This window comes from Oncorhynchus gorbuscha, linkage group LG12, assembly GCF_021184085.1.
Source record: "Oncorhynchus gorbuscha isolate QuinsamMale2020 ecotype Even-year linkage group LG12, OgorEven_v1.0, whole genome shotgun sequence".
In the NCBI taxonomy this organism is placed as follows: Eukaryota; Metazoa; Chordata; class Actinopteri; order Salmoniformes; family Salmonidae; genus Oncorhynchus; species Oncorhynchus gorbuscha.
Window position 1 is genome coordinate 58,283,209 of NC_060184.1, and position 19,316 is coordinate 58,302,524.

Genomic DNA, 19,316 nt, shown 5'->3' on the forward strand with positions numbered 1-19,316 from the left:
CTCTTTCTCTCTCCTCTCTCTCAATCTCTCTCTTTCTCTCTCCTCTCTCTCAATCTCTCTCTGTCTCTCTCTCTCTTTCTCTCTCCTCTCTCTCAATCTCTCTCTGTCTCTCTCTCTTTCTCTCTCTCCTCTCTCAATCTCTCTCTGTCTCTCTCTTTCTCTCTCTCCTCTCTCAATCTCTGTCTCTCTCTCAATCTCTGTCTCTCTCTCTTTCTCTCTCCTCTCTCTCAATCTCTCTCTGTCTCTCTCTCTCTTTCTCTCTCCCAATGTGCTAACTTTTTTTTCTTCCCCTTAATGATTTGGTATCAGCGTCGCTGGCTTCATTGAAAACTGTTAATCTGGTGGATTTTGGATGTCCTTATTTATTTGTTAATGGTCCTATAGCAGGGCTCTCCAACCCTCTTCCTGGAGAGCTACCGTCCTGTACGTTTTCACTCCAGCCCTAATCTCGCACACCTGACGCTAGTAATTCGCTGGTTGATCAGATGAATCAGGTTAGTTACAACTGGGGTTGAAGCAAAAACCGACAGGAGGGTAGCTCTCCAGGAACAGGTTTGGAGAGCCCTGGCCGATACAGTACACGAGGCCAACATTACCATATTGTCCTGGGTCCATACTTCCACAAGATTACTTTACATGAATGATATCTCTCAGGTTTAAACTATGTGAAATTGAAATACAAAATCATGTATTTAGCTTCTATCTATTCTGTGGCTGCGTGAATGAGAAAACAGAACGTGAATTTAGCTATGCCAGTTGTCTTTGTGTCCTTGATGAAACAGAAGGACATCCAGAACTGTAGTTGCGGTAGCTATAGCCAACCAGTACTCTGGCTTAGCAGTGTGTTGAATCCATTCCACGATCGGGACCTGAGCGAGTGTTCGTCTCGTTCTCAACGTGGTGTGCAACCTCAAATCTATGCCCACCGCGACGTATAGCACCGCCCCGCAGGGCGGAATGGCGTGAAAAGAGTGTCATGACATTGACCATGCTGCCTAGTCACTCACCAGCCAGTCACGAGCAGTCATGAGCAATCACAAGCAGTCACAAGTAGACACAGGCAGTCACAAGTAGTCACAAGCAGTCACAAGCAGTCACAAGCAGTCACAAGTAGTCACAAGCAGTCACAAATAGTTACAAGCAGTCACAAGTAGTCACAAGCAGTCACAAGTAGACACAAGCAGTCACAAGTAGACACAAGCAGTCACAAGTAGTCACAAGCAGTCACAAGTAGTCACAAGCAGTCACAAGTAGTCACAAGCAGTCACAAATAAACACAAGCAGTCACAAGTAGACACAAGCAGTCACAAGTAGACACAAGCAGTCACAAGTAGACACAAGCAGTCACAAGTAGTCACAAGCGCAGTCACAAGTAGTCACAAGCAGTCACAAGTAGTCACAAGCAGTCACAAGTAGTCACAAGCAGTCACAAGTAGACACAAGCAGTCACAAGTAGACACAAGCAGTCACAAGTAGACACAAGCAGTCACAAGTAGTCACAAGCAGTCACAAGTAGTCACAAGTAGACACAAGCAGTCACAAGTAGACACAAGCAGTCACAAGCAGTCACAAGTAGTCACAAGCAGTCACAAGTAGACACAAGCAGTCACAAGTAGACACAAGCAGTCACAAGTAGACACAAGCAGTCACAAGCAGAGGGGCCACAATCTCCCTTTGATGCTGTGCTAAAATGGCTTCTGTTTTCTAACCATACTTTTTCTGGCTCAACAACCCACTGAAAACATGCGCTTGAAAACATTGCTTTCCCATATGCACATGAATGTGCCAGAGACTGTTTTGCTACAGTGCACCGTAACAGCCAGGCATCACCAAAAAAAAACACACAAAAAAACATCAGTTGTGATTCCGTCCTGCGCTCCCCCTCCTTAATCTCGGAGCCATGTGCGGCTCGGTGTTTGGCAACAGACGTTACGGATCTGTTCAAAGACCGGCGTCGTGGGGACGAGGTTTGAAGTCTGCTGATTGCCTGGGTCAACCCCAGAAACAGGCGCTGTCTTGATATCTTCAAGAACGGCAGAGATGACGGTCAATAAATCGTCCCTTCAGAGGATGGCATCGCAGCACTTCACAGGACACGTTTCAATGGTTCCCTGCCTTTCAACACATGAAAGGAGATGCTGGATCCTACCGGGCGGAAAGATCGTGAAGCAGTGGGCATATAGTACTGTAAAATACAAGTACAATTATTCAGTGTTATTTCTCCATATTTCCCTACCCTTTTCTGATGAAAATTAAATTACTCATGTTGGTACAATTTGTCTACATCATTTCACAGTTAACTTAAAGTAGAGTATTGTCAATTATCATCTCATTAAGTATATTCACAATAATGTTTTCTAGCTAAATGTATCTTAAAAAACTTGAGCAAATGAGGGATACAATTACAAAGTATATTGAAAGTAGGTTCTTCCACACAGGTGTGGTTCCTGAGTTAATAAAGCAACTAACATCCCATCATGTTTAGGGTGATGTATAAAAATGCCCAGTTGCCCATTATTTTGGCTACCATGTCTAGAAGAAGAGATCTCAGTGACTTTGAAAGAGGAGCATAGGGGGTTTAAAATGTGTGTGTTTGTGTCTCAGTCACCGGATCTCAACCCAATTGAACACTTATTTGAGATTCTGGAGCGGCGCCTGAGACAGCGTTTTCCACCACCATCAACAAAACCCCACATTTTGGTATTTCTCGTGGAAGAATGGTGTCACATCCCTCCAATATACTGTAGTTCCAGAAACTTGTAGAATCTATGCCAAGGTGTATTGATGCTGTTCTGGCTCGTGGTGCCCCAACGCCCTATTAAGACACTTATGTTGGTGTTTCCTTTATTTTAGCAGTTACCTGTATGCAGTATAGCGAGGCAGGTCATTAATGTTAGTCATTAACATCCTCAGATCCTTCTCTCTCTATCTCCTTGTCTCTCTGTCTCTCTCTATCCCACCCCCCTCTCTCTCTCCCTCCCTCCCCCTCCTCCACATGGCCCTCCTGAATCATGGCCAGATTAATGAGCAACGTGTGAAAGGCCCTCACGGCCACTGGAGTGGCATCCCTCCTTTTAGTCTCAACTAGAGAGAGTTGCGCTCGTTAAAAGCCCATCACTGGGCCCTCTCACATCCTCTCTCTTCATGTAGCTATCTCCCCCCTTCCCTCTCTCTAGTTCTCTCTCTCTGTCTCTCTTTCTCTCTCATTCCTCTCTCTCTCTTTCTCCCTTTTCTCTCTCCATCTCTCACCCTTTCTCTCCCACCCCCCTCCCTCTCTCTATCGTTCCATCTGTCGCTCTCTCTCTCTCTATCCCCCTCCCTCTCTCTTTTCTCCTCCTCCCTCCCTCTGTCTTCCTCCCTTTCTCTCTCCCTCCCTCCCTCCCTCTCCCCCTCCCTCCCTCTCCCCCTCCCCCTCTCTATCGTTCCATCTGTCGCTCTCTCTCTCTCTCTCTATCCCCCTCCCTCTCTCTCTTTCTCCTCCTCCCTCCCTCTGTCTTCCTCCCTGTATCTCTCTCTCCCCCTCCTTCCCTCTCTCTTGGGGGTCAGTCATGTTATCCTTTTGAAGGAGCCACTCTCCCTGGCCTTTGATGCATAATGCATAAAGCCACTGATGTGTGTTTTACACCGTCTCTGACATTATTCATTCGTCTCAGCCACATATCTCTCTTTTTTTTATCTAGAGTGATCTGTACTATGGCTGTTAACATACCATCGCTGTATGTCAAATCTCTCCCTATTCCCTATAGTGCACTAAAAGTACTTGGCTCTGGTCAAAAGTAGTGCACTATATAGGGAATAGGGTGTTATTTAAGATAGGCCCTAAAGGTAAAACTCTGTTAAACCAGGTCAGGATTGTTCTTGTCGTCGCCAGGTTACATCAACCAGTGGCTATGTCCCAACAGGCACCCTACCCTAGTCACTACTTAGTGGACTACCTTTTTTTTAAAATCAGGACCCATAGAGTGTAGGGAATAGGATGCCATTTGGGATGCACACACTGTCCCAGATGAAGTTGATCCCGATAGCAGCTTTGTTGTCTTAGTTTATGGATTCGTTTGGATCTGTATGTTCAGATGGACCCAGTTCTGGGTAGATATGAGGTTTAGTCAGAACCTGACCCCCATCCAACATCTGTTTATCAGAAGGTCAATACAGGCACTGGGTCATGCCATGTGGATTAGCTTTCTTTGTTGAGCCCACACAATGTTGTGTTCAACACCACCATTAAACAGCCGTGAAACTAACGTCTTCCTCCATCTAATGAATTCATACAAATGTTTTGGTAAAGTTATTACCCATCCCTAACAGACTAATGTAGTATATCATGTATTTGCTAGTATTTGTTTGTTCTACAAAGATATGCTCTGTACCTAGGCTATAACTGGGGATTTGTGTCCCAAAAGGCACTCTATTCCCTATTTAGTGCACTACTTTTCACAAGTAGTGCACTATGGAATAGGTTGCAGTTTCAGACAAAGCCTAGGACTGCCTTCCTATTGCTGGTTGTGATCTGAGTGTCAGGTGACATTAACGGTCATAATTATCTCTGATGCGAAGTCCCTCCCAGGGCTGTCCTGTCAGTCAGGAAACTGTGCTATCAGCACATCTCGCCAAACACGTCAAGAGAAACATAACGAAATGCCACCCCCTGTCTTTGTCTTTTTACAGAAGGCAGGCAACGCCAGCGAGACATGATCACCTGAACCTGATGTCACGCACGCACACACACACGCACACACACACACACACACACACACACACACACACACACACACACACACACACACACACACACACACACACACACACACACACACACACACACACACACACACACACACACACACACACACACACACATACACTCTTCACCTGCCTTGCCTGTCTGCTCGCAGTATATCTCTCTGCTGCTCTGAGAGAGTATGTACCCGATGCAGAGCTGCACTTCAAGTTTAATCTTTTTTTCCATCTGGCATCATTCATTCATCCGTATGGAGCTGGTTGATTTGAATGGGTGGTTGTGTCTGTTATATACCCATGTGGGTCACATCCTAATGGGTCAGCTTGATCTGGCTCTGCCCTGGCTCTGGCTCTGGCTCTAACCCCAATGTGGTTACGAGTTTATCTTTCTAGATCGGCCATTTAGAGAAAACAATGTGAAGTCACCACGTGGGTTCGCCAGGTGCATTGTGGGCGGCAACCTCTCGGCGGTGTCGCAGCCTAGCTCTTCCCCCATCCATGGAAACAAGGACAGGAGGCACAGGACCAGAAGCAGAGAAAATGCCCTTACTCTCCTCCCTCCATTCTTTTTTTTACCCCCCCTTTCATCACTCTTTTCTTTCTGCTCTACATCAAGCATGTGGTTGATAGGAAAAAGCTTTTTTCCTAATGATTGTGGCTCAGCCTGGCCGATCTGACTGACAGCACCCTGCTGATGATGCTAAAAGCATGGTGGGGTAGAAATCTGTTCCGCAGGCTGCATGGCCATCTGGACATGATACTAGGAAAGGTTGGACATGGTTTGAGGCAACACGGCAGCAGTGCACGGCTCGCAAATCTGTACACAGTTCATCTTCCAGCCAGTCCTCTTGTCACACGACGTCGTCTGTTGTGGCAAAACAAAAGCAAACCAACAGGACGAGGGATGAAAGGAGAGAAATGTTTGTGTGTTGGGTGTCTGTGATGGAGCTTTGAGAGAGAGAGAGAGAGAGAGAGAGAGAGAGAGAGACAGAGAGAAAGAGAGAGAGAGAGAGAGAGAGAGAGAGAGAGAGAGAGAGAGAGAGAGAGAGAGAGAGAGAGAGAGAGAGACACATAGAGAGAGAGAGACTAATGGTACAGGTTACAGAGTACAAACAAGAGAAGAATCTGTCTCGCTGCGGGTGCCTGGCACTTTGAGAATATAAAAAGCCCCCGAGGCAAGGTTTCACACGTTGAATGGATATCGCCTCTCAAAAGCCTCGCACTCGGCGGCAGAGGCGAGGGAGGGATGATATAGAGGCAGCAGGAAGACACTATTAAAACTTGGAGAATGAATTGTTAAATACCTCTATAAAGAAATATAAAACATGGCCCCATTTTTATGCAGTCATCGCTGCTCTGGTGGCACCTGATAAGCCACAGCGACAGCATGGGGTGAAAAAAATGGCCTCCACTCGTGCAGACATATGATTGGATTTTCTTGAACTGGAGATTGCAATGCTCTCGGCCGTCATGGATGTGCTGCTGGTAACGCATGCTAGTGCCCCCCACACACAATGACCAGCGTTAATTGCAATAGTATTAGCGTCTACCATCTCTGCAGTTTCCCAGAGTCCTTTTACATGATTAGGATAGGGAATTCCCTGCTTATGAATTTGACTTTAAATACTACAGAGGTAGGTCATTTTAGAGGTGGGCCCATTCAATACGGTGTGGATCGGGTTTTGAGGAATAAACACATGAAATCAATTTCAACGTATTAGACTTTTACTTTGAAATTGATGGAACTACAGTAACGTTGTCAAATATAATGTCATGTAACGTAGCCATGGTAACAGAATTACCTCCCAAAGCCACTTACAGTACATGAAATAGAGGAAAACCTCACGGTGGGAAGGTGATGAGAGAGGGGTCTTATCCTCAGTTGACACCTGGTTATCAGCTAGCAGTATAGAGACATCCTGCTTAGTATTAACCTACAATATTTTCCTCCGTAGTAGATTATCCAGTGTGTTTTTTAGTTCTCCCCATCAGCCCCACGTGCCCCCGGAGAGGGGAAAGTGTGCCCCCCCCCCAATGACACCCTACTCCCTATATCATGCACTACCTTTGACCAGAGCCCTATGAAGCTTGGTCAAAAGTAGGGCACTATATAGGGAATAGGGAGCCATTTAGGACGCAGGTAAAGACTTCTGGGTAGACTTCTGGGTCAGGGCTCAGTGTATGTCCCCGTTGACATTTGTGTTGCTGGCACAGTATTGACTTACGAGGAAGGCGGAGACGGCAGGAGAATTGGCAATGACATTCTACATTACCTTGGAGACAAATGTGAAACTGTTAGCGGGGTTAGTCAGTAGAGCTTTTAGCAGGACATTTTGTATGCTAGTTATGTTTTTACGTCCTTCTAGTTCATGTTTTCATTCGGGATTTCTGCTAATATGTAAAGAAAATGTAACAACTGCTTCATATTTTATGGAACCTTGTTAGTTTCAAATCATTTTTGTACACATTACTGTTTCGTGTCCCTATTCATTTGCAGTGACACTTTCGCGCATGAAGATTGATCAGATATAGTCATAGTCATATACCAATAGGGACATATTTGCCCCTTAACCTACGTTTCACCTCTCAGTCTATATTTCCATGAACAGTCAGTCAAGTCAGTCCCCTCTTCATCTCTGTGTGTTTATAATGCGCTACATTTTCTCTCTCTCTCTCTCTCTCTCTCTCTCTCTCTCTCTCTCTCTCTCTCTCTCTCTCTCTCTCTCTCCTCTCTCTCTCTCTCCTTCTCTTTCACTCTCTCCCCTTCTCTTTCGTTCTCTCCCCTTCTCTTTCGTTCTCTCTCTCTCTCTCCCTCTCTCTCTCTCTCTCTCTCAGAGTAGCCTCCGAGTCTTTACAACTGTCACAGCCAATCTCTCTGACAGCTTTCCCTGTCTGCCTTGGCCCGACGGTACTGCGGTGTGTTTAGGCACTACAGTGCTGCTCTGTGATTGTCATAAACATTTTGTCCCCTCCTCCGATATCTCAAATGGACTCCATCAACTGCCAGAGTCCCTCTGAATCAAACAGAACAACATTTCCCTTTGCCTCCAATGTCCTGAATACCAAATGACGTGGAAAATGTCACCTAGTTGTCATTCAAACTTTATTTTTCAGCACCTGAGGCTAGTGTAATGTTGCATTGAATGGCCTCTATTGAAACTTCGCAACATGCTCTACGCCTTGTTGCCATTTCCCTATATGAACAAGCTTGTACAGCTATTAGATGGTGTTTGCTGGCTTTCTCCACCAAATATGTGACATTTTAAACGGTGAGAAGTAGCTAGGGTCTAGCTGAGTTATTAACCTTGTTGTGCATCCAGGGGGATCCAGGGGGAGAGCAGTCAGTTGGGAGGTGGCCCTCCTTTCCTCTCCTCCTCCTCCCCTCATCTGGGTGCACATTACTGTCTAGCAAGCGTCTTGGCCCTGTTATTCTGCAACATTACCCCCATAAGGGTGGCAGTGGCACCGAGCTACCATGAGCGAGATGGAGGGGGAGCGAGCATGTCATTTCCCCAACATTGCTGTACGTGAGAGAAAGTCATGGCACGTAACGTCTCACCTCAAGATCAGATCAGACGTCCACGGATCTGTGGAGGAGAGGAGAGGAGAAGAGGAAGTGGGGGGAGGAGGAGAAAGCAGGGCATGATGCCAGAGAACATTGCACCTTGGCTCTGAAGGCCAGTAACACCTGCCAGTTCCCTTTGACCCACATCATGTCATGAATGAAATACTTAAAAGTGTCAAAGGACTTGACATAGTTCAATTGAATACAACAGTATTCTTACAGTTGGTTAGATCTCACTACGAGAAAAGAGGGACAGCACTTGTGCTTGTTTTCAAGGATTTTAACCCTGAAGCTACTCAGATACACATTACCATTCTAATCTAGGACTAGGAGCTGTTTTTAACGTTGTCACATTGCCAGAACAGAAATCTATGTTTGGTTGAAGTTCTCAGTGTGACAACAAGTCATAATGCTGTACAGAGGTGAAGAGCAGCATAGCATAGCATCATGCCACCACAGTTATCTCCCTGTTTCTCCCTGAAGATGACAGTATCTCACACTTTGACACCTCCCAGTTGCCTGGTGTCTAGAACGGGCAGAAGCACTTTACTTTTCACCATTACAAACCAACCAAATGACTCACACACAGTGTAATTGTAGTCATCTTATAGTGATAGATCAGAGCGGTATGTTTCTCACCATTCTAGATCCTAAGTATGCCCAGAGGCATCATGGGAGATCCCAGCTCTCCCCCAGGGCATGCTGGTCCTTACGACCCAGGTTGTAGGTGGCGGTGCGTTGGTGACAGTGTAGCACCACCACCAGCCGCCTTACAGCTTCCCCTGAGAACGCCACAAGCCCTTGTTACCATTACCTCTTCCATGTGTGAGAGGAGTGTTTCACGGCCAGGGCCCAGCGACGAGGCTATAAAGAGAAATATGCTCCCTAATCATTTTTTTTCTTTTCCTTTTTTCTCTCTCTCTCTCTGTTCTTTAAGCGGTTGCCTCCGTGTCTGTTTATGTCCTCTGAGCTATCGGCTATCTGCTCAATCTTTCGGCTGCTAACTGCTAAGGGACAGAGGCTGGCTGCCTCTCTCTCTCTCTCTCTCTCTCTCTCTCTCTCTCTCTCTCTCTCTCTCTCTCTCTCTCTCTCTCTCTCTCTCTCCCTCTCTCTATGATTATTACACAGCATAGCTTCAAAACCAGGCACGGGGCTTGAGATGGTGTGAAATCACTGTGCACAGGTTGCCAACTTATTTTAGTTGATAGTATGGGTTTCTTCATTTGGCTACGGTAGGCTGTCTGAAGGAGGGCTACTTTGGTCTACATAAGGTTTTTGGCAGTACCAGGGGTGGCTATGCTTGACTGGACTACTGTGTTTCTCAATAGGCAGATAGTTATGAACGAACCCTAACCCCAACCACACTAGTGAGAGTGCTTTAGACAACAAATGTTTTTCTTCTCGTTCACACATTTAGTTTTGTGTGGCTGTGCATTTATGTTGGAGAATCAGAGGGAGGGGAGGTATATAATGAAATGTAAACGTTTGCCTGAATCAATTTGTGTGTTGCTACCTTTTCTAGTGTACATTTAAATGTGAAATGTACTTAACTAATGTAATCATGTCTGTCTTAAACATTGACCTGTGACCCTCTTAGCACCTCCACACTTCTCTGGTTATCTATGTCCGTTGCTCGGCTAAATCTGTATAAATAACACTTCTTAACAATAACGTTTCTTTTCTTCTTCCTCAAGGGCTATACCTAACCAATATGAAAACAATATGTTTTAAACCATGTATATCGAAATAAAGAAACTGATTGTGTCTTGCAGGACTTTGCCGATTCAATATTCCGCTTGGTGAGGGAGAAATACCACGAACTGGCAGACAGCTGCACCCCCATGCATGCACGACTCAGAGCCCTGGCAGGCATCGTAATGACCAGAGGTATGGTAAATTTCATTGACTTTTATATCACATTACATTTTTAACCAAGCCAATATATATATATATATATATATATATATATAGTGAGAGAGAGAGAGAAACCACTGCATCCTCATGCACTTGCAGAGTGTCATATACTTCTGATATGAATGATGTATTGGCCCGTGGTCCCTGGGGGAGATGAAGACAGACATGGTACCCGTGTCATTCATCCAGCTATACACCGCGCGGCAGAGCCTACACATCGGTTTGACAGTAGCTCCGCTGGTTTTAGAATATGAACTTTCTTAATATTGTCAATCATCAGGAGTGCAGTGCCGTGTTATTAATGTCTAAAAAAACAATTGGGCAATAGCCAACAAAAGCCATTCAAATGTCCATTGTAAACACACTTTGATTTGAGTGCATCTATTGTTCCCAGTCTTTCTCCTCACCTGGTATTTATATTGGGCCCTCACACACAATCTGTGTCTTTTAGCAACTAAGCCAAGTGAATTAAGACACATTAATAAACAAAATGTCCATTTATTGCGTCAATATGATGTATTTTAAACAGACTTTTGATATAATATATAATAATATATGCCATTTAGCAGACGCTTTTATCCAAAGCGACTTACAGTCATGTGTGCATACATTCTACGTATGGGTGGTCCCGGGAATCGAACCCACTACCCTGGCGTTACAAGCGCCATGCTCTACCAACTGAGCTACAGAAGGAAGTTAGACACTTATATAGACTCCCCAAACGGCACTCTATTCCCTTCCTTCTGCTAATGGCCCTGGTGAATTGCAGTACACTATAAGGGGAATAGGGTGCCATTTGGGGCGCATCCCGTCTTTATCTCCACCTGGTATTTACATTGGGCCCTAGCTCACATCTCCCACACAGAGCTGTAGTGTGCTTAAGTGGAGAGCTTTATCTCTTTGCCTGGCTGCAGTCTGTGGGGCTCAGTGTGATGGCTGTGTGGTGGCTGGTGAGGATGGATCAGTATCTCCACCAGTCTGTCTGTGTCGAGAGCGGCGGCTCATCAATTTAGACTTCACTGAGACCCGGCTCGCCTTGACCTAATCTTATTCCGCTACTCTCCCTGCCGCTCAATAATTGGCACTTTTTGTTTATTAATAGGCAGTGTTATCTTCAAAGATCCAGACGCGTACACAGCTGTTGCCGGAGCTGCCCAAGTATTTGTGATTGTGAGAGAGAGAGAGCGTGAGAGCTACAGCGAGCTAGCAGGCAGCAGACACAAACTTGACAGGAACACTAGGGGTTCTGTTTTCTGGTCACCCCTCTCCTCTCTCTCTCTCTCTCTCTCTCTCTCCCTTTCTCTCTCTCTCACGCTCTCCCTCTCTCTCTCTCTCTCTGAACATCTATTGGCTGTCTCAGACCTGTGCACACACCACCGACATATTAATAGAGGGACGGGACTTTGAACCACAGCCCCTCCCCTCCCCCTGCCCAATGTACTCCCATTCAAGGCCTGTGGAGACAATTCCATCCTGGGCAAGATTTGATTTGTCACTGGCACAGTGAGGCTCTTATTGGTTATGTGGCTGTAGAAGGCAAAAGTAAACAGAACACTCATTGGGTTAGAAGGTGTGGATGATTTCATTTGTATCTAAGATAGCGTCGGTCCTTGGAGATGGAAATGAGTTTAGGACATCAGAGTTCCCCTTGGAAAGCATGCAGAGAGAGCGCATGACAAATGCCAGAGTCTTTTTTATTGACCACTTGTTTGGTATGGAGATGTTTTAACACAGCCTGTAATTCAGTTAGGATATGTGAGTCTCTCTTCCATAGAGTGAAATCATAGGAGATGAATTATTGCTTTGTAATGTTTGGAAGTCTGGTGCTGGGTATCCATTTCCACAGAAGATGTCTCTCTTTTTATACTTTAAAAAAAAAATCTCTTGTTGCCTCCCCTGCTTTTGAAAGAATTTGTCATTCAATAATACCCCCGTTTTAAAAGGCTTAGAAGTGAGGTGGTCTAGAGTCGGCTTAGAGGTGGGGAAGGTTGGAGAGGATGATCGGGGGCCCGGGACATAATCATAATCATTTGTACACTTGCAAATTGACCACAACTAAGCCCAAAAAGAGATTGTACTTGAAAATAACAATAATTTCATATCTTGATTACATTGAGCCACGATCACATATGTAACATTTTTCGTTTGTGGTAATACTTTAGTTTGTGGCACAGATTTTCTAAATTAAACACATTTTTAGCTGAATTCCTGGTGATTTATTTATTTATTTTTTTTACCAAAAAATAAAGTTCTTAATAAAAATGCATATAACAGTATACTGAGCAAAAACATAAACACAACATGTAAAGTGTTGGTCCCATTTTTATATTTATTTCCCCTTTATTTAACCAGGTAGGCTAGTTGAGAACAAGTTCTCATTTGCAACTGCGACCTGGCCAAGATAAAGCATAGCAGTGTGAACAGACAACACAGAGTTACACATGGAGTAAACAATTAACAAGTCAATAACACAGTAGAAAAGAGAGTCTATATACATGTTCCATGAGCTGAAATAAATACTCACAAAAAGCTTATTTCTCTCAAATTTTGAACACAAATTTGTTTACATCCCTGTTAGTGAGCATTTCTTCTTTGCCAAGATAATCCATCCACCTGACTGGTGTGGCATATCAAGAAGTTGATTAAACGGCATGATCATTAAACAGGTGCACCTTGTGCTGGGGACAATAAAAGACCACTCTAAAATGTGCAGTTTTGTCACACAACACAATGTCTCAAGTTTTGAGGGAGCGTGCAATTGGCATGATGACTGCAGGAATGTCCACCAGAATTGTTCCCAGAGAATGTAATGTTAATTTCTCTACCATAAGCCACCTCCAACGTCGTTTTAGAAAATTTGGCAGTACGTCCAACCGGCCTCACAACCGCAGACCATGCCAGCCCAGGACAACATCTGGCTTCTTCACCTGCGGGATAGTCTGAGACCAGCCACACGGACAGCTGATGAAACTAAGGAATATTGCTGTCTGTAATAAAGCCCTTTTGTGGGGAAAGACTCATTCTGATTGGCTGGGCCTGGCTCCCCAGTGGGTGGGCCTATGCCCCCCCCAGTCCCACCCATGTCTGTGCCCCTGCCCAGTCATGTGAAATCCATAGATTAGGGCCGAAGGAATTAAAATCGTTGAAATTGTTGCATGTTGCGTTTATATTTTTGTTTTGTTTTACTAAAAACTTTGGGGGACCAGAAAAGATCACTTGTGGGTCGGTTTTATCCCATGGGCCGCCTGTTGCCTTCCCTGGGTAAGACGGCTGTATAAAGACAGCACTGTCAGGACAGAAAGGCTAATAACACTGTCATTTCGGGGGGCAGTGGATTGTTTTTGAATGGAGTGCATTTGTAGGTCAAATTTAATTATCATCATGAGAATGATGTTTAATAATTTTCCGTATCAAGAGATTAAAGTGACCCTATTGTCAACACTACTGTAAGGTCATGGGTCATAGTTATTAAAATTAGTAGTACACTTTGTATACATCCCAAATGGCTCCCTATTACCTATACAGTGCCTTCGGGAAGTATTCAGACTCCTTGAAAGGTACCAAAACATTTCTGCAGCATTAAAGGTGCCCAAGAACACAGTGGCCTTCATCATTCTTAAATGGAAGAAGTTTGGAACCACCAGACTCTTCCTAGAGCCAAACTGAGCAATCGGGGGAGAAGGGCCTTGGTCAGGGAGGTGACCAAGAACCTATTGGTCACTCTGAGAGAGCTCTACAGTTCCTCTTTGCAGATGGGCGAACCTTCCAGAAGGATAACAATCTCTGCAGCACTCCACAAACCAGGCCTTTTTGGTAGAATGGACAGACGGAAGCCACTCTTCAGTAAAAGGCACATGACAGCCCGCTTGGAGTTTGCCAAAAGTCACCTAAAGACTCTCAGACCATGAGAAACAAGATTTTCTGGTCTGATGAAACCAAGATTGAACTCTTTAGCCTGAATGCCAAGCGTCATGTCTGGAGGAAACCTGGCACCCTCCCTACGGTGAAGCATGGTGGTGGCAGCATCATGCTGTGGGGATGTTTTTCAGAGGCAGGGACTGGGAGACTTGTCAGGATCGAGGCAAAGATGAACGGAGCAAAGTACAGAGAGATCCTTGTTGAAAACCTGCTCGAGAGCTCTCAGGACCTCAGACTGGGGGCGAAGGTTCACGGTCCAACAGGACAACGAACATAAGCAAACAGCCAAGACAATGCAAAAGTGGCTTCGGGACAAGTCTCTGAATGTCCTTGTATGACCAAGCCAAAGCCCGGACTTGAACACGATGGAACATCTTTGGAGATACCTGAAAATAGCTGCGTAGCGACGCTCCCCATCCAACCTGACGGAGCTTGAGAGGATCTGCAAAGAAGGATGGGAGAAACTCCCCAAATACAGGTGTGCCAAGCTTGTAGTAGTACACTATGAAGGGAATACGGTAGGGTGGCATTTTGGGACACACATATAATACAATTCCGTCAATTCTAGAGGTCGTTAAAGAGTTGCACACCCAGAAAGATTTCAAGGTTCAAAAACATACTTTTCTCTCCTAGCTACCCCTCCCTGTCATTGTATCAGACATATTTTCATGTTGATTCTCATGATGATACACATCTTAACTTCACATTGAAGATCTTCAAAACATCTTGCGTTCATGAGTCTCTTTATAGCCTAGTGGCATGCAATTGAGTTCACTTGCGTTAACCTTGGCTTGACAACAATTCCTTTTACTCCAGGAGACGAACATCATTTTAATGCTCCTTTAATACTTAAGAATAATGGGTTCTTATTACAGAAAAATCTTATTTCTGTCTGTTAATGTGTCTCTTTGTCTACAGCAACAAAGAAAATGGAAAGGTCTGTGAATAAAGAATACAAACTTGATTTAGTTGATAACAGAGCTGATAACAGAGTAGAAAATTGGAAAGTTGAACTTTATAATAGCCTGTGTATCATTTAATTCCCCCTTTACTAAACTGAAATATGACTGAAGTTAGTTACTCCAGAAGGCTTCCTTATGATAATAGTCTTATGATGATAGAAACTGATGAGACAAACCTAATTTGGAAAATACCTGCTTGATGATAGCTATTAACCCCACTTAAAATCTCTCTCACGCGCTCTCGCTCTCTCTTTCTCCTCTCAGAGGGGGGGGGGGGGCTGCTTGGTGGCAATTTCATGGTGAGATGAAGAGCAGCTCGGAGAAATTATCCCCCGCAAAATGGATCTAAACAATTGCTAAGTAGAACATCAGGGAAAAAGGAGAGAAAAAAGGGAACGTGAAAAGGGTGTTGCAGTCGGCACGTTTAACTGGTATTATCTCCCCCAGAACGAGGCATGTTGCTGCATGCTCAGGGCTGATGTGGAGGATAGATGAGACCTGGAGCTGTTGGTTTGCTTCCACACTAAGACTCAACCTGGCACTGTACAGTAGATGACACAACAGAGGATGAACCATGGTGAGGTTATTGGACCAAGCTATTACCCCACATAGACTAGTCCTAAGGAAATCATTTCGATCTAGGGGAACGTCCCAAACGAAATAGGGTGCCATTTCGGACGCAGAAAACATAGGTTTAGGTGTCTCAAAATATGCTGCTAGAGGTAAAGTATCTGTTCCTTCTCCACTTGGTATTCAACCTGCATTATGGTTTAGACTTGGCTACTGAGCCCGTGTAGAGCAGGAGCAGCCAGCATCTGGTTTGTCCTTAACATTAATCTTGTAGTTCCTGGTCTGGGCTGGTGTTGCAGTGGTTCCGCTAAAGAACTAGCCAGGGCACCAATCTCTCTGTGTGATTGTGCTAGTGGAGTTTCTACAACCAAAGAGTATCATTTATTCATTAATGGCTTGATTTTTTTCTCTACGCTAGGTGATCCAGCTGCCACATTGTTGCCTTGGTTTGCTGCTGTTAGTGGACTGATCATACAGTGCTTCACGGCTAGAAATGATATTGTGCTAAAAAAACATCACGGTTGGAATGCACTTTTGAACAATCAGATTGCGCGGCCAGAACCGTTTCGTAATCAACAAGGCAACAGCAGACACGTCGTCCCTCGAGAATGGTGCAGCCCCCTCCCCCCTCCTCGGGCCAATCAGTGTAATTTTGTAAATTATGGCTCTCTATGGCAAGACGCATCATTCACCCAAGTTTTGTCAAAATCGGGTCAATGATGTCTGCGATATCTTGTGGGTTTAGTTAGACTCCAATCCCTGAGCATGTGTGACAAATTTCATCAAACAGATCAAGAGATATAAACATGTGCCCATTATTAACGTGTGGTCGACATGAATGTTCTTGAATGTTCTTGAGTCTTGCCGGTGTTTCTCAACATTTGTCCTGGCTAAATTCCCAATCTGGCCCCCACCATCAGAGCCACCTAATCATCCACAGGTTCCAATTGGCTCATTCACCCCCCCCCCCCCCTGCTCCCATGTAAGTAACTATACCCCAGGGCGTTGCTGTAAATAAGAATGTGTTCTCTTACTTTGTAAAACATTTCTAAAAATAAGCAACACATTTTGATACAATACGAATATCCTTGACTGATTTGTATGCCTTTGTTCCGTTGAGAGACATTAGTCGATAGATGTCATATATCAAGTTTCGTGCAGATCGGTCATTCGTTGCCAGACGGGTAGCGTTTTGAAATTCAAATTGGTGGAGAATCCACATTTCTTCATGACTTTAGGTCAAGTGGGGTGAGGGGCGTGACCTTTCATTTTCAATCTCCTGTTATAGTGCCACCAACTGGCCAATCAGTGTAATTTTGTAAATGCCGATCTTAATGGCAAGACGCATCATTCACCCAAGATTCGTAAAAATCGGGCCAATGCTCTCTGAGATATCGCTTGTGACTAACGGACTAACTGACCGATCCAAAATCACCTCCCCGATTTCATCATGGGGGACAACAATATAGCATTGCCACAAGAACGTATAAAGAAGCAAGGGAATGCATCATGAGAAGAACCATATCTCTTATGTCTCCGTCCTCCTTTGCTCTATCCAAGCAGCCACTGAGTCAGAAGGTGGTTAGTCAAAGCTAGCCGAATGGATTTCAGAGGCCATGACTTTAACCCCACCTCAATATGAGCTGCACTTATTGTTAATGGCAACCTGGCAGAGGTGGCTCGTCGCCTGTCTGCCTGCATGCACACACACACACACACACACACACACACACACACACACACACACACACACACACACACACACACACACACACACACACACACACACACACACACACACACACACACACACACACACACACACACACACACACACACACTCTCTCTAGCCTGCCTGTCTGCTTGCCTGACTACAATACCATCTGGGCCACAGCAGATAAAAGCTCATATGTTGCACCCGCGTTGCCTCCAGGTTCGGCGGACGCAGTGAACCCTGAATTTGTGAAGCGATGGAGAGATTTGTGGCGGGCAGAGGAGAGGAGAGCGGAGGAGAGAAAAGGAGACTGACGGTGGTTAAAGCATGCTGAGCCAGCCCCGTCACACACTCATGGTTTATGCTGTCAAAAATCCTGCTGCTGAAGCCCATTTTTTAACCACAGTGCTTTTGAATTAAAATCAAACAAATAGGTTTCAGGGCTGTGGCAGGAGGGGATCTATGGGCTGCAAGGGTGGGTTTCTTCCTACTGGGTTCACTAACAATCACGTTTCAAAGAGTGGTAGTAGTGTTCACCTGAAGTGTTCCCCTGAAGTGTTCCCCTGAAGTCTCACATGGTATTTAAATGGTCTGTGTCCCAAATGGCACCCAATTCCCTACATGGGGAATTGACAGGGCCTGGTCAAAAGTAGTGCACTATATAGGGAATATAGTGCCATTCAGAAATGGCCTATGGTATCAGGTTAAAGGTATTTAGGTGTGGAGATTTGTTGACAGAGTCCACGGTTATCCCCTAACTAATGCGGACTCTAGACATACTCTTGTTTCATTGTTTTCACACCACATGATTTCTTGATGACATGGTGTTCTGTCAAATGACACAACGAAGTGTGAGTCGTGAGTTCTAAATGATATTTTAAAGGTAATGAAGCTATTTTTATTTCTAATACTCGTTATCTCCCCGTTTTCCTCCTCTCCCTCTCTCTCTGTCTTTGCCAGGTTTGGACCTGAGACAAGTCCAGGTGATAGCATTATCTACCGGGACCAAATGTATCAAGGGAGAACATATCAGTAACCAAGGACTGGTGGTCAACGACGGTCACGCTGAGATCACAGCCAGGAGAGCCTTGGTTCGCTACCTCTACTCTCAGTTAGAGCTCTTCTTAAGGTAACGACATCGAACGCTTCTGTAACATATAATAAAGCGTGTTATAAGGCCTCGTTGTAAGGGCTCATTCACGTTTATAGCATCTAATAGAAACATTATACCTGTAGGCTTTAAGTAAAGTGTTGATGTGCTTCCTCTACTCTCAGTAATAACATCTCATTGTATCTCCTTTGAATAGTACAAGAGTAGGCAGGGGTGTTTTACTAATTATCCTTACAAGTACAGTGAGGGATATGTAAATTAAGTGATATACTGGATGTGTTTTGAAAGCACTATTCAAGAGTTATTTTTAATAGATGTTCATTAAATGCTCCTAAAAATAAGATTCTAAATCAGATTATATTATATAACTTGTAGCTACGCTTAAATTACAATTCTGTTCTTACTTAGCACCATGGTAACAGAGAAGCGTTATACAACAAAGCCATTTTCACAATCAAGCGTCATACTGTAGGCAGACTGCTTTTGTGTCAAAGCAATGAGTTCCTGATTAAAAGGATATACGTTACATTCTTTATCTTGTGAAACCGCTATAACTACCTCTCCAAAACCTAATATTTACCCCACCAGAGAAGAAGCATTGTCTTCTAAAAATTCTAGTTTTTAGTTTGAAATGTTCCTACCTACACAAGCATTTGGAAATTGCATCGTGTGCAAATTGCATCGTGTGCTACCTTGAACCAATCTTACCTGCCAGGCCCGTCTGGCTACTAAATTGCCAGCCTGTCAGATTAGAGTAGAAAAGGCTAGTTCCTTTAATGTCATATTAGCATAATACAGCGTATTGACTTTTGTCTTTCCTCA

General features: G+C 44.5%; 1 protein-coding gene across 1 annotated transcript in view; it reads left to right on the forward strand.

The window, feature by feature from the left end:
• Nucleotides 1-19,316, forward strand: part of adarb2 (adenosine deaminase RNA specific B2 (inactive)) — a 74,108-nt gene that overhangs the window by 27,138 nt on the left and 27,654 nt on the right. The window contains exons 3-4 of the mRNA XM_046290766.1: nucleotides 10,078-10,192; nucleotides 18,344-18,512. Of these exons, the coding sequence (XP_046146722.1) occupies nucleotides 10,078-10,192; nucleotides 18,344-18,512 (284 nt within the window). The remainder of the gene's footprint in view (nucleotides 1-10,077; nucleotides 10,193-18,343; nucleotides 18,513-19,316) is intronic.